General features: G+C 40.4%; 1 protein-coding gene across 1 annotated transcript in view; it reads left to right on the forward strand.

Moving 5' to 3' along the window:
• The window catches only part of LOC140479052 (pinopsin-like), a 73836-nt gene that overhangs the window by 43509 nt on the left and 5689 nt on the right, over nucleotides 1-24638 (forward strand). Inside the window, exon 3 of the mRNA XM_072572861.1 lies at nucleotides 14443-14673. Coding sequence (XP_072428962.1) covers nucleotides 14443-14673 — 231 coding nt within the window. The remainder of the gene's footprint in view (nucleotides 1-14442; nucleotides 14674-24638) is intronic.

A 24638-nucleotide genomic window follows, 5' to 3' on the forward strand; every position in this document is an offset into this window, starting at 1 on the left:
AAAATCAGCAAAATTCACAGCTACTTTGGAGGAGCCTGTGTGGGAGAGCTCACAGCACAGGAACATACAAGTTCATAGTTTTTAACATGTAACCTTGCTGTAAGTAATGCTGTACTGATGAGAGTGGGCACTTTCTTGATTAGATGTTTTGTTGACATCTGACTCTTGATTAATTTAAAAAAAAATAAACCATAAGTACTAAGTTAGCCTGGAGCATTGTTTTCTTTAGAGCAAAAAGATGGTGCTATTTTCTAGGTCTGTAGTTTGTGAAGGAGCAAAGATGGCCTTTAGTAGTGTTATGCTCTTCCTGTCAGATGTGGGAGTTTAGGGAGAGTTTCCATGTTACTGATGATTATGTCTGCAGGAAGTGACTTTCGTCGTAAATCCTATCATATCGCACAGATCAGTTAGAGTGGCAGTTACAGGCAATAAGGAATTTGCAAGAGCTGGGGGGTGTGATGGATGACTGATATAGAAAGAGAGAAAAGCCACAGCTACAGTCACATAGATGGGTTAACTCCAGGAAAGGCAAGAGAGGGAGGCAAGTAGTGCAGGAGTCTTCTGTGGCTATCCCCATTTCAAACAAGTCTGCTGTTTTGGAAAATGGACGGGGTGATGGACTCTCAGGGGAATGTAGCACGAACAGCCAAGTGTCTGGTATCAAGACTGGCTCTAATGTAATGAGAGGTATGTCGGCTTCCAAGCAACCAATTGTGATAGGGGAGTCTCTAGTTAGAGGTACAGACTGAAGTTTCTGTGGCCAGTTGCGGTGATGCAATATGCTGTCAAAAATCAGAATGGTGTGTTGCCTCTCTGGTGCCAGGATCAAGGATATCTCAGAGAGGGTGCAGAATGTTCTCAAAGGGGAGAGGGAGCAGGAAGTCATAACACACATTGGAACTAATGATACAGGAAGGGAAAAAGATGGGATTCTGAAGGGAGAATTTAGAAAGCTAGGCAAGAATTTAAAAAGGAGGTCCTCAAGGGTAGTAATATCTAGATTACTCCTGGTGCTACGAGCTAGTGAGGGTAGGAAGAGGAGGATAGAGCAGACGAATGTGTGGCTGAGGAGCTGGTGAAGGGGAGAAGGGTTCACATTTTTGGATCATTGGAATCTCTTCTGGGGTAGAAGTGACCTGTACAAGAAGGACGGATTGCACATAAATTGGAAGGGGAGTAATATACTGGCAGGGAGATTTGCTAGAACTGCTTGGGAGGATTTAAACTAGTAAGATGGGGAGAGAGGGGGAAATGGGATCTAGAGAGATAGTGAGGAAAGAGGTCAATCTGAGACTGGTACAGTTGGGAAAAGGAGCAAGTCAAACACTCAGGGCAGGCAGGAACAAAGCAGAGAACAAGGTACGACTGATAAATTAAATTGCATTTATTTCACTGCAAGAGGCCTAACAGGGCAGGCAGATGAACTCAGGACATGGTTAGGAACATGGGACTGGCATATCATAGCAATTACAGAAACATGGCTCAGGAAGAGACAGGACTTGCAGTTTAATGTTCCAGGATACAAATGCTACAGGAAGGTTAAAAAATGGGACAAGAGAGGAGGGGGAGTGGCGTTTTTGATAAGGGATAGCATTACAGCTGTACTGGGGGGGATATTTCTAGGAATACATCCAGGGAAGTTTTTTGGGTGGAATTGAGAACTATGAAAGGGATGCTCACCTTATTGGAATTGTATTATAGACTCCCTTATAGTCAGCAGGAAACCAAGAATCAAATTTTTAAGTTGATTCCAGTTGTCGGTAAGAATAATAGGGTGGTTATGGTGAGGGATTTTGACCTTCCAAACATAGACTGGGACTGCCACAGTGTGAAGGGTTTAAATGGAGAGGAATTTAAGTGTGTACAAGAAAACATTCTGATTCAGTATATGGGTGTTCCCACTAGAGATGATGGAGACCGAAGGGTCTGTTTCCATGCTGTACATCTCTATGACTCTAAAACTTGACCTACTCTTTGGAAATAAGGCAGAGTAGGTGACTGAGGTGTCAGTGGGGGAGCATTTTGGGGCCAGCAACCATACGTTGATTAGTTTTAAAACAGTGATGGAAAAGGATAGACCGAATCTAAAACTTGAAGTTCTAAATTGGAGGAAGGCCAATTTTGACAGCATCAGGCAAGAACTTTCAAAAGCTGACTGGGGGCAGGTGTTCGCAGGTAAAGAGACAGCTGGAAAATGGGAAGCCTTCAGAAATGTGCTAGCTAGAGTCCAGAGACAATATATTCCTGTTAGAGTGAAAGGAAAGGCTTGTAGGTGTAGGGAATGCTGGATGGCTAGAGAAATTCAGGTTTTGGTTAAGGAAAAGAAAGAAGCATATGACAAGTATAAATAGGATAGAATGAATGCATCCTTAGAAGAGTATAAAGGCAGTAGGAGTACACTAAAGAGGGAAATCAGGAAGGCAAAAAGGCGACATGAGAAAACTTTGGCAATTGGGTTAAGGAGAATCCAGAGGGATTTTATAAATACATTAAGGACGAAAGGGTAGCTAGGAAGAGACCAGAGTCCCTCAAAGATTAGCAAGGCAGCCCATGTGTGGAGCCGCAAAAGATGGGGGAGAATGAGTGGATGTAGGTTTGCTCAAAGAGCTGGAAGGTTCATTTGCAGATGTTTCATCACCATACTAGGTAACATCATCAGTGAGCCTCCGGATAAAGTCACCTAGTATGGTGACAAAACGTCTAAAAATGAACCTTCCAACTCAGCGAGCAAGCCTACATCCTGAGCCTCAACCTGAGCTCCAAATCTTCTCAAAACACGCTAATACTAAAAGAGTATTTTGATTCAGTGTTTACTGTGTAGAAGGATATGTAAAATATAGAATGTAGGGAAATAGATGGTAACATCTTGAAAAATGTCCATATTACAGAGGAGGGGGTGCTGGATGTCTTGAAATGCATAAAAGTGGATAAATCTCCAGGACTTGATCAGGTGTACCCTAGAACTTGGCGAGAAGCTAGAGAAGTGATTGTTGGACCCCTTGCTGAAATATTTGTATCATCGATAGTTACAGCTGAGGTGCCAGAAGACTGCAGATCGGCTAACGTGTAGCCACTATTTAAGAAATGTGGTAAGGAAAAGCCAAGAAACTATGGACTGGTGAGCCTTTCATCAGTGGTGGGCAAGTTGTTGGAGGGAATTCTGAAGGACAGGATTTACATGTATTTGGAAATGCAAGGACTCATTAGGGATAGTCAGCATGATTTTGTGCATGGGAAATCACGTCTCACAAACTTGATTGAGTTTTTCGAAGAAGTAACAAAGAGCTGTGGACGTTTTCTGTATGGACTTCAGTGAAGTGTTCAACAAGGTTCCCCGTGGGAGACTGGTTCACAAAGTTAGACCTCATGGAATACAGGAAGAAGTAGCCATTTGGATACAGAACTGGTTCAAAGGTAGAAGACAGAAGGTGGTGGTGGAGGGTTGTTTTACAGACTGAAGGCCTGTGACTAGTGATATGCTACAAGGATCAGTTCTGGGTCCACTAATTTTCATCATTTCTATAAATGACTTGGACGTGAAAATAGGAAGTATAGTTAATAAGTTTGCAGATGACACCAAAATTGAAGGTGTAGTGGACAGCGAAGAGGTTTAAGTCAGAGTACAACGGGATCTTGATCAGATGGGCCAATGTGTTGATGAGTGACAGATGGAGTTTAATTCAGATATATGCGTGGTGCAGCATTTTGGGAAAGCAAATCTTAGCAGTACCTATACACTTAATGGTAAGGTCCTAGGGAGTGTTGCTAAACAAAGAGACCTTGGAGTGCAGGTTCATAGTCCCTTGAAAGTAGAGTCTCAGGTAGACAGGATAGTGAAGAAGGCATTTAGTATGCTTTCCTTTATTGGTCAGAGCACTGAGTATAGGAGCTAGGAGGTTGTGTTGCGGCTGTACAGAACACTGGCTAGCCACTTTTGGAATATTGTGTGCAATTCTGGTCTCCTTCCTATAGGAAGGATGTTGCGAAATTTGGAAGTGTTCACAAGAGATTTGCAAAGATGTTGCCAGGATTGGAGGACATGAGTTGTAGGGAGAGGTTGAATAGGCTGGGGCTGTTTTCCCTGGACCATTGGAGGCTGAGGGCAGACCTTAATGAGGTTTATCAAATCAACAGGGGCATGGATAGGGTAAATTCCTGTGGACACTGTCCCATTTCCGATATGCAATTGGATTGGAAGGTTTGGGTGATTTCCACAATGTCGCTGTGCGGTATGGACCACTTGTGCCAAGTGCAGATCTGGAGGAAGTATCTCACAACTGATGGCTAAAGCCTTACCCATGATGCAAAGGAGCTAACATTCCCAGGTGCCCAGTTTCTGTTTGACTCTGGCTCTACACTGCTCTCAGTTTTGGGCACACATTTTTTTCCCTGTATACCTAGCACGTTTTGGACAGTCTCACTTGAAAGTTAAGGTGACAAAGCATTGTCAGCCCACTTCCAAAGGAACGCATTTGTTATGGTAGCTCAGTTACGGATGGCACACTAGAAGGCCTCATGACTACTTCAAGTATTCTGGGTGTCAATTTGCACAGCGTCCTGCTGTATTCACTTTAGGAACTGATTATTGCACCATCTTGTTAAACAGTCACGATGTGCTGAATGAACATCTTCTGGCCTGTATTAATTCTGTGATTCTGTGCTGCATATGACTGCACACTTTCTCGATATTGAGAGAGTGGTACTTTTCCAGCTGCAGTCCGAGCTCACATCCTATCCATTCTAGCAGCCAGTGATTCTCTGCACCACATGAGAAGCATGAAGTACTCTTAAAACGGCATGATTTCTTCTGCTGCTTCTCTCTCTGGCAAGACAGGAGGATGTATTCAGTTTTTCTTTCACACTGTGCCTCATGTAGGCGTGCGAAAACTTTGCAAGAGTTGGCGAGAGACACAACTTCTTCATAAAATTGTGCCTGTCAGTCCCAAGGGCTCTTGCATCTGAGAATTTGATTGAGAGTCAGATGTGAGGCTAACAGCAACAATCGTTGAGTAAGATGGAAGCCAGAGAAAGAGAGTGAATACTGGCTAGCTCTGGTAACCCTGATGGTTGTAGTAGCTTTTCATTGATTGTTATAGCTGATGCCAAAGAGTAAATTTTCAACACCTATTGTATCATATGGAAAAAGTCACATTAAAATGTAAGTTTGCTGTAAGGAAATTACAGGATTTTGGATCTCACTGTATGTAACATTTCTTTGTGATGTCGTCACAGGTTATCAGCACAAGCGAAATGCATTTGTAAGATGAGCTACCCAAGGATTATATTGTGAAATGCTAAATCTTTCATGTATTTAATAGGTCTTGACTATTCATTTTTGTTTTTACAACCAGCCTTGTCTCTACGGAATCAAAGCAACATCTATTACCAGTCCAACTTAACATTGCTCATGGGATTCTGCACTGTTCCCAAACATTCATATCATGTAAACATCGAATGTTGCAGGAGGGCTTTCAATTTCATGAAAGCTGTTCCAGTGAAGTTACAAAACTAAAACTGTGGAAAATTGCCCAGGTATGTCCTGTACACAAAAAGCGGGACATATCCAACCCAGGCAATGACTGTCCCATCAGTCTACGTTTGAACATCAGTAAAGTGTCATCAACAGTGCTATCAAGCAGCACCTGCTCAGCAATAACGTGTTCAATAAAACCCAGTTTGGTTCCACCAGGGCCACTCAGCACCTGCCTGACCTCCTTACAGCCTCTGTTAAAACATGGACACAAGAGCTGAATTCTAGAGTTCAGGTGAGAGTGCCAGCCCTTGACTTCAATGCTGCTTTTGTCTGATTGTCACACGAGGGAGCCCTAATAATCTTGAATCAATGGGTATCGGGGGTAAACACTCCCAGCATGTAGGGAGATGGTTGTGGTTATTAGAGATTAGTTAACTCAGCTCTGGAGCATCTCTGCACCAGTTCCACAGGCTAGTGTCCTAGGCCCAACTATCTTCAGCTGCTCTACCTTCCCTCCATCATAAGGTTGGAATTGAGGATGTTCCCTGATGATTGTACAATGTTCAGCACTATTCGCGACTGCTCAGATACTGAAGCAGTCCATGTTCAAGTGCAACAAGACCTGGATAATATCCAGGCAAAGTAACACTCGTGCCACACAACTGCCATGCAATGATCATCTCCAAAAAGAGAGACAATCTAACCATCGCTCTTGACATTTAATGGTGTTGCCATCAATGAATCCCCACTACCAACACTCTAGGGGTTACCATTTGCTAGAAACTCAACTAAACCCACCACATAAATACAAGAACAGGTCAGAGGCTAAGAATACTGCAGTAAATGACTCATCTGCTGACTCCCCAAAGCCTGTGCACATTTTACAAGGCACAAGTCTGGAGTGTGATGAATACTCCCCACTTGCTTGGAAGAATGTAGCTTCAACAACACTGAAGAAGCTTGACACCATCTGGGACAAAGCAGTCCGCTTGATTGACACCACATTCATACCATGACCGACGCTCAGAAGTACACACTGCTGCTGTCTGTAAAGTGCACTGCAGAAATTCACCTAAAGTCCTCATACAGCACTTTCCAAATTCACAATGACTTTCATCCAGAAGGATAAGGGCGGCAAGAAACGTGGAACATCACTGCCTGCAAATCCCCTTCAAGATGCTCACAGTCCTGACTTGAAAATGTATCACCATTCCTTCTCTGAATCCCATGAGTGAATAAATGAAAACACTACTTGATCTGCCTAAACATGATGGTATTCCAGCACAAAAGATTGTTTATAGTCAGGTGCTGCAGACTTGTAAAGGTTGAGGCCTAGCAGCTGAGGGATGTACTCAAGATTAAAGACAGCAATGGCTCAATGAGGCAAGTACCCCAGAAACTGGAACTCAAAACAAAACTCCAGGTGCATGCACCAGAGAATGGTTTAGAGAAGTAAATTCTAAGTATAAGTTGTAAATAGAATTTATCATTGTAAAGGGCCTTGTAATAACCAAAATCAGGTGCTATACTGAGCACAACTTTGCAACCCACCCCCTAATCTATATATTTGTCATTTAGAAATGCAGGAAATCACCTTCATCTGATGGTAAAGCAGTAATGAAGGAGATTTATAAATAAGATATCAATATATCTCAGCAGCTTTACATCCAACACAATTTTGTTCATTCACACTCTAAAAATATAGACAAATGTACTCTCCTCGACACAGTGTCGTCTTTGGTGCATTCGGATAGTGCTACCTCAGTTCTAATCACTCTAGGACAGGCTGCATGGGGTAGGGAGGGCCATGTCATTTGCTGAGGGGCCCTGATATAGCCTTCATGGCCACCAATTAACCTACAATCACCATAAGAAGCTGACCTCCCAGTCAGAGGAAGTTTCCCACCCATATCCTCTATGATTAGGGAAGAAACAGACTATGTTTGGAGGACATCTTGATTTGTTGATCGCAGCACGCGGCCTGGGGCTGCAGTGAAGCCATTGGGAAGGGCAATATGAGGTTTTCAGTGGGACATTGTCTTGGAGAAGGGGAAATTAGAGTCATGCTCTTTGGGGTGAGCGGAGTATGATTGAGGTTGTCAGGGTGACAGTCGGGACATTCTGTTGGGTGTCCGTGGTTGGACAGTGAGTTTTTTATTATTTCCCAGAAACATATTGTCTTTTCCAAAAATCTTTGGCAGTGAACAGCTTTCCATCATCCTGATTGGTTGGTCTTGTCACATTCCTCATCAACCATTTGGTCAGGATGCTCCAGGTGGTTAATGGGCACTCCATTCACAGTCACCTGTACTGCTGCTCAAGGTCAGCAAAGCTCTGACTCAACGATGAGTGACAGAGTTGATGGAGGGATGGGGAGTGCTTTGACATGAGGGGTGAGACAGTAATGGGACGAGAGGATATCTAAGTGACTGACAGTGATGGGAGTGGGTACCTGAATAAGTGATGGTGGCACTGAGGGACTGAGTGATGGGTGGCCAGGTGAGTAGATGATTAGTGGTGACCGAGTCCGTGAATGAATGAGAGGGAGGGAAGGATTGAGTGACTAAGAGAGGTGTGTGGTTGAAAGGGGTGGCTGATGCATGAGGGATGGGTAACTGAGTTAAATTGGGCTGGATGAATCCAGCCACTCTTCCTCCTCCACCCTTTCCACATTCTTCCAGCTCCCCCACCCACCATGTCAGAAAATATACTCCGACAGAGACAAACCAAACTCAGTTAAATCAAATCCCTGAGCACGTCCACCTTCTCTACCCTGTTCCCTGATGTCAGGATTTGAGACCTAGTTATTTTCTGTATCTAGACCTACTGCTTAATTGAAAATGGCAAAAAAATAAAAATGGTTTGTTTGTTAGCTGTGCTGCTTGGGTCTTTTGAATGATCATTTTTATTAATGACTTATTTAAATAATGGCTTTGGAATTGTTTTCTTTCCTCTCAGGGTATGTTCCTATTGTTAAGGCAAACTTTATCCTTCAGAAATTTGCTCATCAGTGCCCGAAAATGAGAGAGAAATTGCAGTGTGGCCCTCCAGGCAGAAATGTTAAACAACCCCTCTGTATGAGCTTAAAACATGACTGATTCTTATTGAGTTTGATTTCTCATACCTGTTTTAATTAATTTGTCTCATTGGGTGCACATGAACCAACATGCATCCTGGATTAAACAAGTGAAAGCTGTTGGTACAGTTCAAGATGAATTCTAAAATCCACAGGATAAGTCATCTTTCAGGGAACAGTTTTAGTTGTAATTGGAGATGAAAAGAGACCTTTAGGTCTGTTAATGCTTTAGGACATTCCATTAATTTGGGCAAAATTTAATCTGATCTAAGCACTCCACACACAGACAAGTATTCACATCTGCAGGAGACGCTTTAAAATCAAATATTTATCTCTCATTCATTTCTTGAGTACCAACTAAAATTTTAATGTACTGTTCCACTTTAGTGCAGTATTATTGCTTCTTTTACATAACCGAGGCCCCAAAGGTCTTATTTCTGTGACAAATTTCTTGAATTAAAAGTCTTACAGTAAAGAATAGAACACCAACTGGTATCTTCGATTTTTAAGGCGTGTGAGAACAAAACAATAAACATTAAATATTTAGAGTCATATTTAGACTTCACAATGTCTACAATTAATGGTCAGATAAGAAATAGGGTTTACCAGATACGTTTATTTCTTACACGATACATGCTCAAACCACAAAACTCTTGCCATCCATTAGTTTATGATAAATCCAGTATAATGAGTTGCAATCATATAGTCAGTCAAATTAAGAAGCTAAGAGAATTAATGAGGAAAGAAGGGAGTACTACTGAATGCTGGGATGTAGAGAAACTCCTTATGAAATGTTGGAGAAATTATTCTAACTGTCCTGAGATATCAAAAAGTTTGAAGTTTTTCCTTGCCAGCGTTGATGCTGTTCTTTTTAAACAATGCGGAAAAATGGAAGTTTTATTTAAAATATGACATCACATCAATAAAATCCTGGCTTGCAATTGTCACTGCCTACCCATTTTAGAGGCCATTGGATTTTTAATTGCCCGTTAGTTATAATCATGATTTACCAGTAACAGTACCCCTACCACCAAAACATTTATAATGTTATTACCACAGAAACATGACACAAAGAGCCTCGTTGAGATCTAATCAAAAATGATGCTAAATCCAAATAAGGAGGTTTGACTAAAACTTTGTCAAAGGACTGGATTTTATATTTAAATAGGAGGGTCTTGACAGTGTAGGACGGATTGGACAGACAGAGGAGTTGATAAAGAGGATTGTAAAATGTGCAGTATAAGGCCAACAAGTCCTGACCAGACGTATTCAGTTCAGCACAGAAGGGTTTGTCATTCAGCCCATTAAGTTTCATTCACTGTTCAGAAGAGGAATACAGTTTGGTCCACTGCCCTACTCTTTACTTGTTACTCAGTATATTATTTTCATCCATGTTTATACAATTCCCTTTTGAAAATCTCGTCCAGTGTATTCCAAATTCTAAACAATTGCTTTGTTCAATTGATTTTTCCTCATGTCACCTCAGGTTCTTTTGTTGATCACCTTACGTTTGCGCCCTCTGGATATTAACCCTTCAGCTAATGGAAGGTTTCTATTCATCTACTCAATGTAAACATTTCATGACACATATATGACACTTAAGTCTCCTCTGAACCACCCACCTATGCACAGAGAAGAACTCCAGTTGCTCCAGTCTATCCACGTTTTGTAGAGCCTGATCTCCAGAAGCTTTCATAGCTGTACTTTCTCCCAAAGACTTCATCTCCTTCCTAAAGTATGTTGCCCAGATTGGAAGAACACAATGATCTCTTGGCAAATTGGAAGTCAATGCTTGCTGTAGAGTGCTGTCATGCAGCTAAATAGTTTAGCAGAACAAGTCAGCTACTTTGTTATATACATTTGAATTAAATATTCTTGATCTTGATACATTTGCTCAGTTAACTGTGTTAAAGGCAGCTGCCTTATGGAGATTGAATTTTATGCTTGACAGCATAAGTGATACACACTTCAACATCTGTTGAATTTTTCCACTACAACGATTTCTTTTCAGGAGCATAGATCACAGTGCACAAAGCAACCTTTGAAGCTTCCCAAAATCCTTCTAAAAACATGAGCTCCCTTCCATGTCAAATAGTAAATGTAAACTACCATTGTGAATGCGTGCAATCACCATTTCTGAATGTGGAAAAAGAATAATTCAATGATATTAAATTATTGAATGACTTCATTGTACAAAACTTTAACTTGAATTATCTCCGCACATCAGCAGAGGGATCAAAAGCTTGATTTAAAAGGGTCAGTTTAAGAAGTACAATATCTTAAAACAAGAGGGTGTCACATGACTTACAGGCTTAGGAAGGGAATTGCAAATGTAGCTGAAGGCACAGGTGGATCAAAGGCAAACCAAAGTGCCCAAGAAGACATAATTATGCAGCACAGACTGCAGAGTGTTTGAGGCTGCCGGAGATTAAAGCAATTGGAAAAAAGATGATGCCACAGAGGGAAAGACACACAGGAATGTGGACTTCAACATTAAGACATTGCTGGGTTAGGTGCACATCGTTCATTCTCTTCCCTGAAAGATGTGCATGAATCTCTTGGACTTTGAAATCCATGATGACATCATTTTTTAAAAAGCATTGTTATCATGTAGGTGTCACTAAAGTTATATAACTGCTAGTTAGTTTTGTTTTATGGATTTCAAAAAAGTTGCCATATCACTGTTGCCATTTCCTTTCTCTGAATGTCCTCAAAATTAGCCTGTTAAGTCACTTTGTGGTTTTAAAATAAAAAAACAATTCAATTAACGCCTTTTCAGCATATTCAGATTTGGTAATAAAGACTTATTCCCTGATAGCCATGACCCATAAACACATTTTGAACATGATTCTACTTCAAAGGCATGCCAGAAGTATACTTATATGACAAAGTAAATATACATTCAGCATGCATATGCTGTCAAGTGATTTATCTCAGGTAATTGGCTTGTGAATTGCTAAAGCACCCACACTATCTTTGTTAGTGACAAATTAAAAAAGGAAAAAAAAGATTACTTCAGGCAACTGTAAAGCTTGGAAAAAATAGGGAGTTAATAGTATGTTAAACAACAAAGTTATCAATGTGAACCAATGATGAGCTAAATTCAGTGAAACAACTATGAGTATGATCTTTTGAATAGCAGGCCAGTATAACACAATAGCTATGTGGAAGATGCCTATTCTTTCACAGTCTGGCTGGAGTGAAAGGAATCCTGCTGTTTTAAATCCAGCAACAAATCTTAATCATTACATACTCAGCAGTATTAAGATCTAAAAATTATTTAGTCAGCTATTTCACAAACATATGGGCGGCACAGTGGCACAGTGGTTGGCACGGTGACACAGTGGTTAGCACTGCTGCCTCACAGCGCCAGAGCCATTCCCCCCTCAGGCAACTGTCTGTGTGGAGTTTGCACATTCTCCACGTGTCTACGTGGGTTTCCTCCGGGTGCTCCGGTTTCCTCCCACAGTCCAAAAATGCACAGGTTAGATGAATTGGCCATGCTAAATTGCCCGTAGTGTTAGGTGAAGGGGTAAATGTAGGGGAATGGGTCTGGGTGGGTTGCTCTTCAAAGGGTCGGTGTGGACTTGTTGGGCTGAAGAGCATGTTTCCACGCTGTAAGTAACCTAATCTAATCATCATGTTGCTGTTACATTTGTGAATTAAGACTCTTGTATAATTTAGCATAAGATTCTATGCTCTTGTTTTACATAAGAATGTAAGAAATTGGAACAAGAATACACCATAAATTGATACTGTTCTGCATCCAATATGGTACTCAACTCCACTTTATCATACTTACTTACTTCTGACATTGCTCAATTCCGAGAAATCAAATGTCTACTTGTCTCAGCCTTAATTATGTTCAATAATGTAAGATCCACAATCCAAACTGAGGGAGAGAATTTCAATAATTCACAGCCCTCTGAGGGAAGAATTCTCTGCTCCTCAGTCCTAAATAATCACCCCTTATCCTTTGATTGCACACCAGTGTTCGAAGTTTCCAGAGGAGACAAGCTCTTAATGTTCATCCTTTCAAGCCTATTCCAATTTTATGTTGCAATGAGATTACCTCTCAATCTTTTAAATGAGAAAAAGTAGTCCTAATTTACTCTGTCTCTCATCACATGATCTAGTGAATTTTCGGTCAATCACTTCTATTGGAAATACATTCTTCCTTCAATATGGAGATGAAAATTATACTCAAGTATTCCAGGTGTGATCTCACCAAAATCCTGAACAATTGTAACAAGACTTCCTTGTTCTTGTACTCCATTCCCCTTGTCATCCCCTTCTGCAGTTGACTGCCCAGAGGCTGATCCAGTCCATAATGTCTTAACCCTCACTACACCTAGGGCAAAAAGACAGTTCACAAATACACCTCAGCCAAATTAGCCTTTCGCTATTGTTAATCCATTCCAGTCAGCCGAGAGAACCCAATTTCTTTTCATTGTATGACTGCCCAGGAATCTCTCATCACCTGCCATTGATGCAATACCAAATTGATACTCAACTAATTTGGCCATATCATAAATGTACTTTGGGTGGCAATCAAGATGTGAAGTGGAACTTTGTAGGTGGAGTTCGTAACTGAGAGATGGGACATTACTACTCCACCACAAGACCTCCCTCTTGCAATAAAGGCTAAAAATGTTGCTTATTCCTAACTACTTGTTAAATCTGTATGACAACCATCTTCAAAATATTTAGAAAATATTCTGCTGTTTAATTCTTAACCAAGTCTGGCAATGAGTGCTAACTTAACCAGTGCTGTATCCCTTGAAGGAACGCAAGAATACTTTTTCTGCATTATACTCCATCTGCCACCTTGTGGCCAACTAATTAACCTGCTTTTATCAGGTGACATTGTCACTTAGCTCTACATTACCAGAAATCTTAGGCACCTTACTCTTGGTTGCTTTGTCTGAGGCCACATGTGGCACTCTGCTAGTTTAAATACCTATTTATTTCCAACTCTGTTTCCTGTCCATTTATCAGCTCTCCAACTATGCTTTATATTATCTGCAAAATTTAACTTGAACTTGTTTGTGGCAAATTCTGACTGCAGTCCCCATGCTGAGATCGACTAACTCAGCAAAGGTATGGGACTAATCAATCTGGTGTGTATTAATCAGCTAGAAATTCCTTTTACTAACAGAATCAATAGAGGACTTCACATTTACGTAATCTTGTTTCAACTGTGTATCCAACACCTCACCAAGTTTCAACATTAGGTGCCTCTACTAAGATACACATCCGTAAAAAGCATAATTATAATTATTCCCTGAAATAATACACAACCTGCATGACAACCTATCAGTCTCTGCATATACGTGTTAGCAGCCCATCCCCACACACATTCTGCTACGTTCTCAGGCCTTTACATTCTATTTCAGATATTGTTCTTCATGTCCGTATCCATTTATCCAAAATCACCGAAACCTCTGGCAGCAATCCTGTGAAGTTCTTTACCGCTCAAATCATTTTCAAAGTTTTCCAGCACTTTTTCATTGAGGCTATGACAGGAATTTAGGGAGCTGCCTGGGTCCACCAACATGTAAGCGAATAACTCGTGTTCAAAAAATGCTAATTCTTTGGCAATCAGGAGTTGGAGATCTTTGGTTGTGCTGAAATTGAATCTTCAAATCCTATAAAATTTTGCCTGCAATTTGAATTCTTTCTCCACAACAAAAATAGGTGATGTGGCCTGCTGGATTAAAGCAGGCAATTGTCTTTTCTAAATATTTATTATGGGATTGAATACTCATCGTCCCAGGTGCATATATCAACGAAAATCCAATGGTAAACTCCAGTTTGATTTTAAATAGTTCTGATGCAAGCCAAATCTATTTGTTTCCTTCTATTGTCTTTCATCTATATTTTGTCTTAATAGGTAAGAGTAAGCAATTCCACAAGACGTGCAAGAGAGCATAAGGTTTTGCTCATGGTGACTTCAATGGTGGTCTGTTTCCTGCTCTGCTGGCTACCTTATGGAGTTGTAGCACTCGTGGCTACTTTTGGACGTCCTGGTCTGGTCTCTCCAGCTGCCAGCCTTATCCCTTCGATCCTTGCCAAAAGCAGCACTGTCTACAACCCCATTATCTATGTCTTCCTAAACAAACAGGTAAGATTAACTTGAAAATGCTTCTAAAAGTTACCACTTCCTTCAGGTCAGGGAAAACTACACATATGCATCAACTTTGTGCATTCCAATTGCCAGAATGGGTTTCATTAACATAATGGCAGAATGAACCATGGACTCTTAAACTGTAGCCCTCCACCCCTACTGTAGATACAATGATTGGTCATGGTGGTGGAGACAGGGATGTGCTGGAATCATGACCACAGTTCAAAATGTGTAGAATCTATAGATGTCCAATATTCACCGGAAGCATTGAGCTTCAACTTGTGATTGGCAAACAGGAATCTGACCTTTTACTAATCCATACCTTTTTTCCTAATCTCTAGGCTTGACTACTCCAAAACGCATTTTGGCTGACTTCACATTTTCTAATCTCCATGAAATTAATCTTCCAAACTCTGTTGCCCATACTTTAAGTCAGGGCACAACCCACCCATCATCCCTTTACCTACTGACCTATATTAACTAATTATTCAGGATTCTTATCCTTGTTTTTAAATCTGTGACTTTGACTTTCCTATCTCACATCATTCAGATCTACAAATATTGGAGGTCTAATTCTGGTTTCTTCCGCTTCTCAGATTTCAATCACTCCACCATTGACAGGCTTCCTTGGTCCTAAACTCTGCATTTCACTTCCTAGGTCCCTCACCTCTCAAACTGCTTTTCTTCCTTTAAAGATGCTCCTTAAAACCCAACTCTTTGATCAAACATCAATCCATCTACCCTGTTGTTATATGGCTCAATGTCAAATGTTTATTTGTTCATGCTGTTGTGAAGTGCCTTGGACTGTTTTATGTCAGTAAAGGTGCCATGATATTGCAAGTTGTTGTTAAGTTATTTTTTAAAATAGTCTGGATTTTTTTGTTAGTGGGCAAGAGAAGGGAGCCAGTAAATTGTTTGTGGAGTTTGTTCCCCTTTATCCCCACCTACAACATTGTATTTCTCCCAGAGTTGTTTTTACTTACCAATGCTATGCCAGTGCTAATAAGTATTCATGTTTTAGAATAGGTTTGATAATTTCATTGCTTGCCTTATATTTAAAGCTGCACTATCCTTATGCTAAACAGCTTGAGAGAGATTAAAACACATTACAACTTTTGACATTTAAGTCTGCAATAGACTCAAGAGGACAGCATCATTTAAAATGTAAAGCATTGGTATCTTGGAGAAGGCAAAACAGTACCAATTCATTTTCAGTGTCGGTTAGCTCAGTACTACACCAACCACTTGAAGTCATTCACTAGGATAAATCCACATAATGTTAAAAATAAAAATATTAATGAAGGAAATAATTAATTAAGGAGATGAAATTTTGATTTCACACCAAAGAGACAGTCTTCGGAGGCCATTTCACTAAATGCTCTTGTGGGAAGGAAATCGGTCATCCTTAACTTGGACGGCACGATGGCTCAATGGTTAGGCCTGCTGCCTCACAGCGCCAGGGACCCAGATTTGATTCCAGCCTTGGGTGACTGTCTGTGTGGAGTTTGCACATTCTCCCTGTGTCTGCATGGGTTTCCTCCAGGTGCTCTGATTTCCTCGCACAATCCAAAGATGTGCAGGTTAGGTGAATTGGCCAGGCTAAATTGTCCATAGTGTTCAGGGATGTGTAACCTAGAGCATTAATTGGGGTAAATATAGAGCAATAGGGTAGTGGAATGGGTCTGGGTGGGTGACACTTTGGGTGGTTGGTGTGGACATGTTGGGCTGAAGGGCCTGTTTCCACACTGTAGGGAATCTATAACACATCTGGCCTATATGTGACTCCAACCCACAGCATTATGGTTAACACTTAATGTCCCATCTGGCCAATCAGGATTGGCAATGAATGCTGGTCTAGCCAATGGCATCCACGTCCCATAAACAAAAAAAATGACTTACTTATAGAGGTGCGTCTCCAAAGTGAATTGTAGATTCACATCTGAAGCTGGTGATGCTCAGTGGGATAGGTCAAGTTGAAAAGCACTTTCTCCATTCTCCTAGATAATTTAACATGGCCAATCCACCTAACCCGCACATCTTCCGACTGTGGGAGGACCTGGAGTGCCCAGCAGAAACCCACGCAGACAGAATGCAGAAAATCCACACAGACAGTCACCAGAGGGTGGAATTGAAACCAGTTCCCTGGCGTTTTGAGGCAGCAGTGCTAACCACTGAGGCACCGTGCCATCTCTTTGAATGATGTCCCCCCACAATATTTGTACCCTGCCCTTTTCCCATGATCCTTATGCCCTTTAGGCCTGGTATGTCTATCAGCGTAGTGCAAGGCCTGGTCTGTTCTGCTGTGAATATCCCTAGCCTCTCGATGTCAATTTTCAGCATCAACCCTTTTGCACTTTCCTGAGAGTAAGAGTCTCCTCTTGTGAGATTTCTCCTCCTCTGGGGGATCTCTTATTCTAATCCAACTAGAATTAGATTGTCTGTTAGTCACACAAATTTTTGGATTTTGCAAGCTGTGTTAATGCAGTCACACATTGATCAATGGATCCTTTTTCACCTTGTGCCCAAATATTGAAGAAAAGCACTGACACATGTTTTAGTCATTCACAGGATGTTGACACTGCTGATTAGGCCAGTACTTATCATCCATCCCTAATTGAGCCCAATATGATGGTAGTGAGCTGCCTTTTTGAGGATGGGTATGCCCACAATTATGTCAAAAAGGAGGGAGTCGTATGATTTTAAATCAATCAACAGTAAAAAGCAAGGTAATATACTTCCAACTCAGGATGGTTTGTGGATTGGGGGGGAGGGGGGGGGTGGATTTTACAGGTTCCCTTGAAAGCGTTACCTCTTCTAGGAGCTAGAGATCATGGGTTTGGAAAGTACAGCTGACATAGCCTTGGTGGGTAGTTTGCAGAGAATTTTGTAGACACAGCATACTCCAACCACTGCCAATTAGCTGTGAAGGCAGTGGATATTGAAGTGTTAGTGTGGTACCAATCAAGCAGGTTGCTTTGTCATGGATTGTAATGATGCCTCAATCCTTTATAATGAGGACAAATGGCCACCTTCCCATAGAAATACCACCCTCATTCTGCTTGAAGCTTCCAGTTGTCACTGGAACAGCTAATAAATTTTATCGAGGACATCGTTGGTGAAGTGGAAACATGTGACACATTATTGTCCACAGATTCAGGTTGGAGAACAGATTCCTGCATGCCTCAGATAGATGTGGATCCAACTAAGACCCACTCTCCCTCTCCTCTTCCAAATTTCTCAGGCTCACTAGCCACAAATGACATGACCCTCTCATTAGTATCCTTACGTACAGATAAGGAAGGACACCACTATGACTGGGACAACACACCCATCCTAGGACAAGCCAAACAGAGACATACAAGAGAATTCCAACCAGAACTCGATCAACAAACCCATCGAGTTAGACCCCATCTACCCACCCTCTGAGAAAAAGAACAGGAAATGACATCACTACTTGAGATGACATCACCAACCCAAAGAAAGCCAAATATATAAATAGAAAGCAGGGATCATCTGCAGTGCTTTGCCCGGAGGCCAATTGAAGATGTTACCTCGTGGGGTGACGAAACGTTTAGAAATGAACCTTCCAGCTCAGCAAGCAAACCTACATCCAGGCTGTGTAATCTCACAGCATATTCTCTGAAATATACCAGCTGAAGGGCAATGCACACTATTACAATTAATGTCAAGGGGCAAACAATTTGAAGAGAATCTGTGCAACCTCTATAAGCTTTAACAACGTTAAATAAATTCTGAAAGCCGAATTCTTTTAGAATCCAAGTAAGTATGAATAGAAAACCACCAGAATCTCATGCAAAAGTATTTCAAGATTCTTTTAAACCTCACTGGTACCATTTTTAATTAAATACTTAGGTAGAGTACTGGGCTCCAGAATGACTTGGGGATTTTAAATGTTCATTACACACTGATTGATGTCACAATCTGCTGACTTGGCATACTCCCTGCAGACACTCAAAGCACTCAAATGTCAACACTGCCAGCAGAACAGCATCCAGTTTAACTAAAGTTTGCAAAAGTGTCAAAGACTTCTTTTCATATTTCACACCATCTCTATCACCCTGAAAACTAAGCGCTGTGAAACAGATTTCATGATCTTTAAAAATGGAGAACTAGCTGGATGATTGCCAGGCATTAAACCATGCAAGGTGCTATCCCATATCTCAAGTAGAAAGAATTAACAAAGACTACCAATGATGGAATTGAGGAAACATGACATTCATAGGTCAAAAGATTACATGAATCTGTGTTGGAGATGGTTAACCATTCTTTGCTATTTCGAATGAGCTATTGAGCTTCTCCTCAGACCCAATCCCAGACGTGAGTCTACATTAAGCTTGTGTTCTACAGCTCATCACCCCACCTTTTTAGGAAACATTTCCACTGACATCCAAGAATATGCTATCCAAAAGTATATTATATTACAACATGTTTAAAACAACCTCATTTAATTACAAGGTTCAAGCTACGTATAGTCACAAGTCTTTACACCAGGTTAATTGCACAGTTACCTAGTGATGTTTCAAGCTAGTCTCCCCAAGGAAAACTACTACCAGAAACCTCAGTTTTTTTTTAAGTTATACATGGCCTAGCAAGCCACTCAAATGCAACTAGGGACAGGCAATAAATGTTGGCCGGCCAGTGATGCTCACACCCCATGAGTGAATTTTTAAAAATCGCGACCACTTCAGAGCAGAATTGTGGTGTTCTTTGCAAAAGTTATGCGAAATCTTACATATGGGGTGAAGTGGTTCATCTAAGAGAATTGCTCTTGAAGCATTAACAGGGGTTGTTTGATTTTTTAACTACTAACCAGCAAGTGATCTGTACCCACAGCACAGAGGCAAATAAATAGTTTATTTTATGCACAAGAGGAGTCCTGTTGCATTTTACAAATTAAAATTGACCAATATTAAACACTCTGGCCAGCTATGTACAAAGATAAGTCACACTTCCCTGAAAAAGAATAGTTGAATGTGTACTTTTGCTAGACCTGTTCATACAGAGAATGATCAGAATATACATCACTCCTTAAGATGATACTCATGATCCTCGAACCCAATTTATGTGTTTAAAAATAGATAAGCACATTCCAAAATGTCAGCTGTCATATTTTTCAGTTCCTGACCATTTTATTTTGAAGCATTTTGCATTCTGCTAACACAGGATGAAATAAATTAGACATATCCTCTCTGTCACTCTCCTGATAACGACGTAATTGAAATTCAGATTTGTGGAACAGAGCAAGGAGTTATTGTAAAATTATGCCACGTTGACAGCTTCTGAGAAAAGTAAGGCAATTAATCCAGAAAAACCGCTTAACAATTATAAAACTTAAAAGTTTCCTATATTTCTGACAGTGCAGTCGCATGCAGCCCAGATTTGCTTCTGACATTTGGATTATTATCTGTGATGTGCCCTAACTAAACATGAATATTTATTGCATACTAAACAGAAGCAGAGCAATACACACTGTAGGTGACTTAATATGATCAGCTTACAACAGTTTTAAGGCAAGTCTATTCTTCAGTGGTGTTTGGATTGCAATTGTATTAAGCAGTAACCTGTGAAAAACTTATTTGGTTACATTACTTTTCTGTGTGCTATGAATCATCTAAAGTCATGACGCAAGTCCAAATGCCACTGAACTTTTAAAAAGTGTATCATTTTAAACAGTATATTTAAAATAGAGCCAAAAGTTGGTAGCGTAGTGATGTAACCATAACTCTGACCTGGGTGTATCCAGGGGTCTTCAACAATTTCATCCTTTGGTTCCAAAACAAGCAATGATTAATGATATTGTCTGAAAGACATTCTATCCAATTTTTATGTCTTAACAGTGCATTTAAAATAACAAAATGTCATTTATATAACGTACAAAATTATAATATATAAATTACATAAATGCTAAATGAAAATATTTAAAATAGGACTTTGGACAAATCTAAATGATTCATATATTTTGCCACATTAAAATTGATTTGAAATAATAAAAATAGTAACGGCAGGGAAGGATGAAGATAGGTAATGTTTCAGAGGTAAATTTGGGCTGCTTTGGTGTTGCCTGGGTTATGAGGCCAGAAGTCCAGTTCAGGATCAAATGGAAATGAAATTGAAGTGGGTACAAGGTGACTCTTCCCTCCACACTTGCTGCCAGACTTGTTGAGCTTCTCTTTGATTTCCCAGCTTTTAATTCAGGTTTCCAGCAACGACAGGTCTTTGTTTCTCATACACTGTAACATGAACTACTTTCAGAGAGGAGAGAATTAGATAGTGAGCTATCATCTATTATTACTAAGTAGCAGAGTACTTTCAATCCAGTTGAACCGTCAGGAGTGCCTGGGTTTAACGCACACCCTGCAAGGCAACAATACTTCATGCAGCTGTCGTGTAATAAAAATGAAGCTGAATTTCACCAGTGTTAGGATAGATTAGATTAGATTTCTTGCAGTTTGGAATCAGGCCCTTCAGCCCAACAAGTCTACACCGACCCTCCGAAGAGTAACCTACCCAGACCCATTTCCCTCTGACTAATGCACCTAACACTATGGAAATTTAACATGGCCAATTCACCTGGCCTACACATCTTTGGACTGTGGGAGGAAACTAGAGCACCCAGAGGAAACCCACGCAGACATCGGGAGAATATGCAAACTCCACACAGACAGTCACCCAAAGATGGAATCAAACCTGGGTCCCTGGTGCTGTGAGGCAGCAGATGCTTTGCTTTGACCATAAACATAGCTGATATGGGAAAAGAGCTAGCAGATGTAACATTAAAGAGGCCCTCTCAGGTGGACATAAATGACCACACAATAGATTTCAGGGATTGTCAGGTGCACTGACTGATGTTCTGGGGATAAGATGTTAATTGTAAAAAATCTGAAAAGTTGTGACAGAATTGTCATCCTTTTTGTGTATTTGCAAGACTTTGCTGCATCTTGTTACCTACGATATGGTGACAATAATTCAAAAACGCTTAGCATTTAGGACATTGGGTCCTCTGGTCTATGTGAAATCAGGGTCATTTGTGTGATATACAGCTTCTAGAATGTTCAGTGCATCACACCATGAACCTTCAAATTTGTTTCCGGTGTAATTGTTGGCACAGTCCAAATGATTTTGTAAAATGTTGCCCAGTAACAGAATCATATCCAATATTGCACATACATTTAGAGGCTTAGAAGGTATAGGGATTTAAACTAATTAGAGGGGAAATGGGGGATAAAGAAAGGAATCTGGAAGAGGGAAATGTAAGCTTACCAAGTGATAAGATAATTCAGCGTTACAGGGCAGCTGTTGTCACATAAACTCAATGAGTACAGTGAAAAGTTTACGCATCGCCACTTACAGGTACAGCTTCTTTAGTTACAAGATCTTAGAAAATAGAGAAATAAAATGTCCAGCATTATAGAAATGGAAGTCCAGAACTGAAGTCTTCCAATCCATATCACTTGGGCACCTAGTCTCCAGTCCGACTGCCACGCCAGGCCAAGAGGATGCCATGCTGAGGGCTGCCCTGGCACAACGGGGTGGAGGGACCCTGGGAGGCCACTACGCTACATCAGGCCAGGAGTCATGAATGGTTGGCCAACAGGAAGGGACAGAGTATACAAACATAGCAAGTAAATTGAAAGATGGACAAAGTATGGCAATCTCATAACTCGACATGAATGTACATAGTAATCAAAACAAAATAAATGAAAATACAGGTAAATGGGTATGATCTTACAGCCAGAGACACGGTTACAAGTAGATCAAAGCTGGAAACTAAATATTCACAGGTATATGACATTCTTGGAAGGACAGGTCGAAAAGATGGTGGGGTAGCAGCATTAGTATGGGATGAAACAAGTGGTATCGCAAGAAATCAGTTGATGTTGAATTTAACTCGGTTAAGAAATAAGGAGGGAAAGACTGAACTACTAGGAGAAGTCTATAGCCCCTCTAATGCTGACTGTTCCTAGAATGGAAAATAAAGCAAGAGATAATAAGGGGCATGTAAACAACTGTTCTAAGCTTAAATAAAGGTAACTACAAATGGAAGGAGGGCAGAGCTATCAGGATAGCTAAAGGAGAAACTGGGGATTATATATTTGGATTTTTAAATGGTATTTCAAAAGGTATTATATATTAGACTAATTAGTAAGCTAAAGGTCATCATTTTGGACAACAGGGTGTGTTTCCGGAGGAACAGCCAACTCAGTTTATAAATGAAAAGCACTGAGACCACCAAATTCAACCTGTTTCCAAACAACTCTAAAAAATACTGACTTTGCTGTCTTTATTGATTTGTTAGACTCCAACTGACCTTTCCCACTCTCTAATCTGTATTTATGTGTGCAGAGGTTAAAGCTCACTCCATTATTTTAATTAGATGGGTTTAAGTATAAAGCTAACCGTTTTGTCAAACGCAAGAAAACCTGTTTTTTAAACCACAGTTTCTCAGCAGTTGTGTGGTCATTAAATTGGCAATTATATCCTTTTCGAAGGAAACAAGAACCATGGATGCATTCAAATAAGGAGGGACACAGAGGGGAGCAGACAGTAACTTACGGATTTCTAGGTTAATGGTTCATGTGCAATTACAATCTCCAGTTAATTCCTCAATGTCGGTGATCCATGTTAATCCAAAGGTTATTTTAGTTCTAAAATACGGGATACTATTAAGTGATGGACCTGGTCTTCAAACTGATGTAAACTCATTAGAAAAACTCTACATCATTTTTTTTGCTGACATTTGACATCGACATAGCAACTATAACATGTCAAAGTACGCCTCCCCTCACCACCCTACCCTGCCCGAATCTAATCTTCAGTAAAGTTCATGAAGTATTAGTTTTAGTGGCAAGCTTGATGGTCATTCCAACGCATCGGTGTTTAATTTGTGCATTTTGACAATAAATACAATTCATTGTGAAAATGGAACACTCAAACACAACTTAATTATTGACAGCAGCAGTGGGCAATGCACAATTCTGAACTATTCCCCCAGATAGAAGAACTTCGGAAACTTTAAACTTTCACCCAGTGAAGACACATTTCATTGGATTCATTTCCCAAGGTTAAATAAGTAATCTCATAAGTAGCTTTAAACTTTTAAAAGATTTGACAGCAATAGCCACAAAATGTGATAACCTCTGAAAACAGGCAGAGGAATGCTGACAAGAGATGAACCTGTGTCATTTGATTCAGATGCAGCTAGCAAACAAACTCCTACTGCCTACTAATGATTTACTGGCTGCTGTTACAACACAGTAGCAAACCCTTCTGCTAATTTCTCCACGCTTCACGCTCACTGCCTTTATTCCTGATGAAGGGCTTTTGCTGCTCGTTAGATGCTGCCTGAACTGCTATGCTCTTCCAGCACCATTAATCCAGTATTTGCTTTCCAGCATCTGCAGTTATTGTTTTTACCCAGAAAAGCTCACCTCACCTTGTAATCTGTTAAAGTACGAGGTGACAGAGAACTCCCAACTTCCACCATTTAATGGAAAAATCTCTAAAAGGGAACATTAAACAATAATTATTTACAACGCTAAACCTCTTTTCTCTTAAAGGTTTATAATCTGCCTCGAACTCCATAACAATATACTGTTTCCATAAACACCCCTATTAAACTTACATTAACTTAATTTTCAAAACTCTTTGGCAGCTGTTGTCTCCAGTGTCTGTCTTCCTCTGGCTGTGATCTCCCTGGGTTGCCTTCGGTCTTTTGCTGCAAAGATGTTTCAGACGAGAAAGGTATCTTTGATGGAGAGAGTGTGGCTGGTCTTTACTTTGACAATAGAAATTTGTTGCTTTCTCTCTGGCTAACTCTCAAAATGCCAGCTTCTTTTATACCCCAAATATCGAATCGTCTCATTGCTTCAATGTTGTCAAAAAAGTAAAATCCAAATTTTATTGGTTTTTAGTATCTGGGGCATAATTTAAACTTAGCGAGT

This window comes from Chiloscyllium punctatum, chromosome 6, assembly GCF_047496795.1.
Source record: "Chiloscyllium punctatum isolate Juve2018m chromosome 6, sChiPun1.3, whole genome shotgun sequence".
NCBI lineage: Eukaryota > Metazoa > Chordata > Chondrichthyes > Orectolobiformes > Hemiscylliidae > Chiloscyllium > Chiloscyllium punctatum.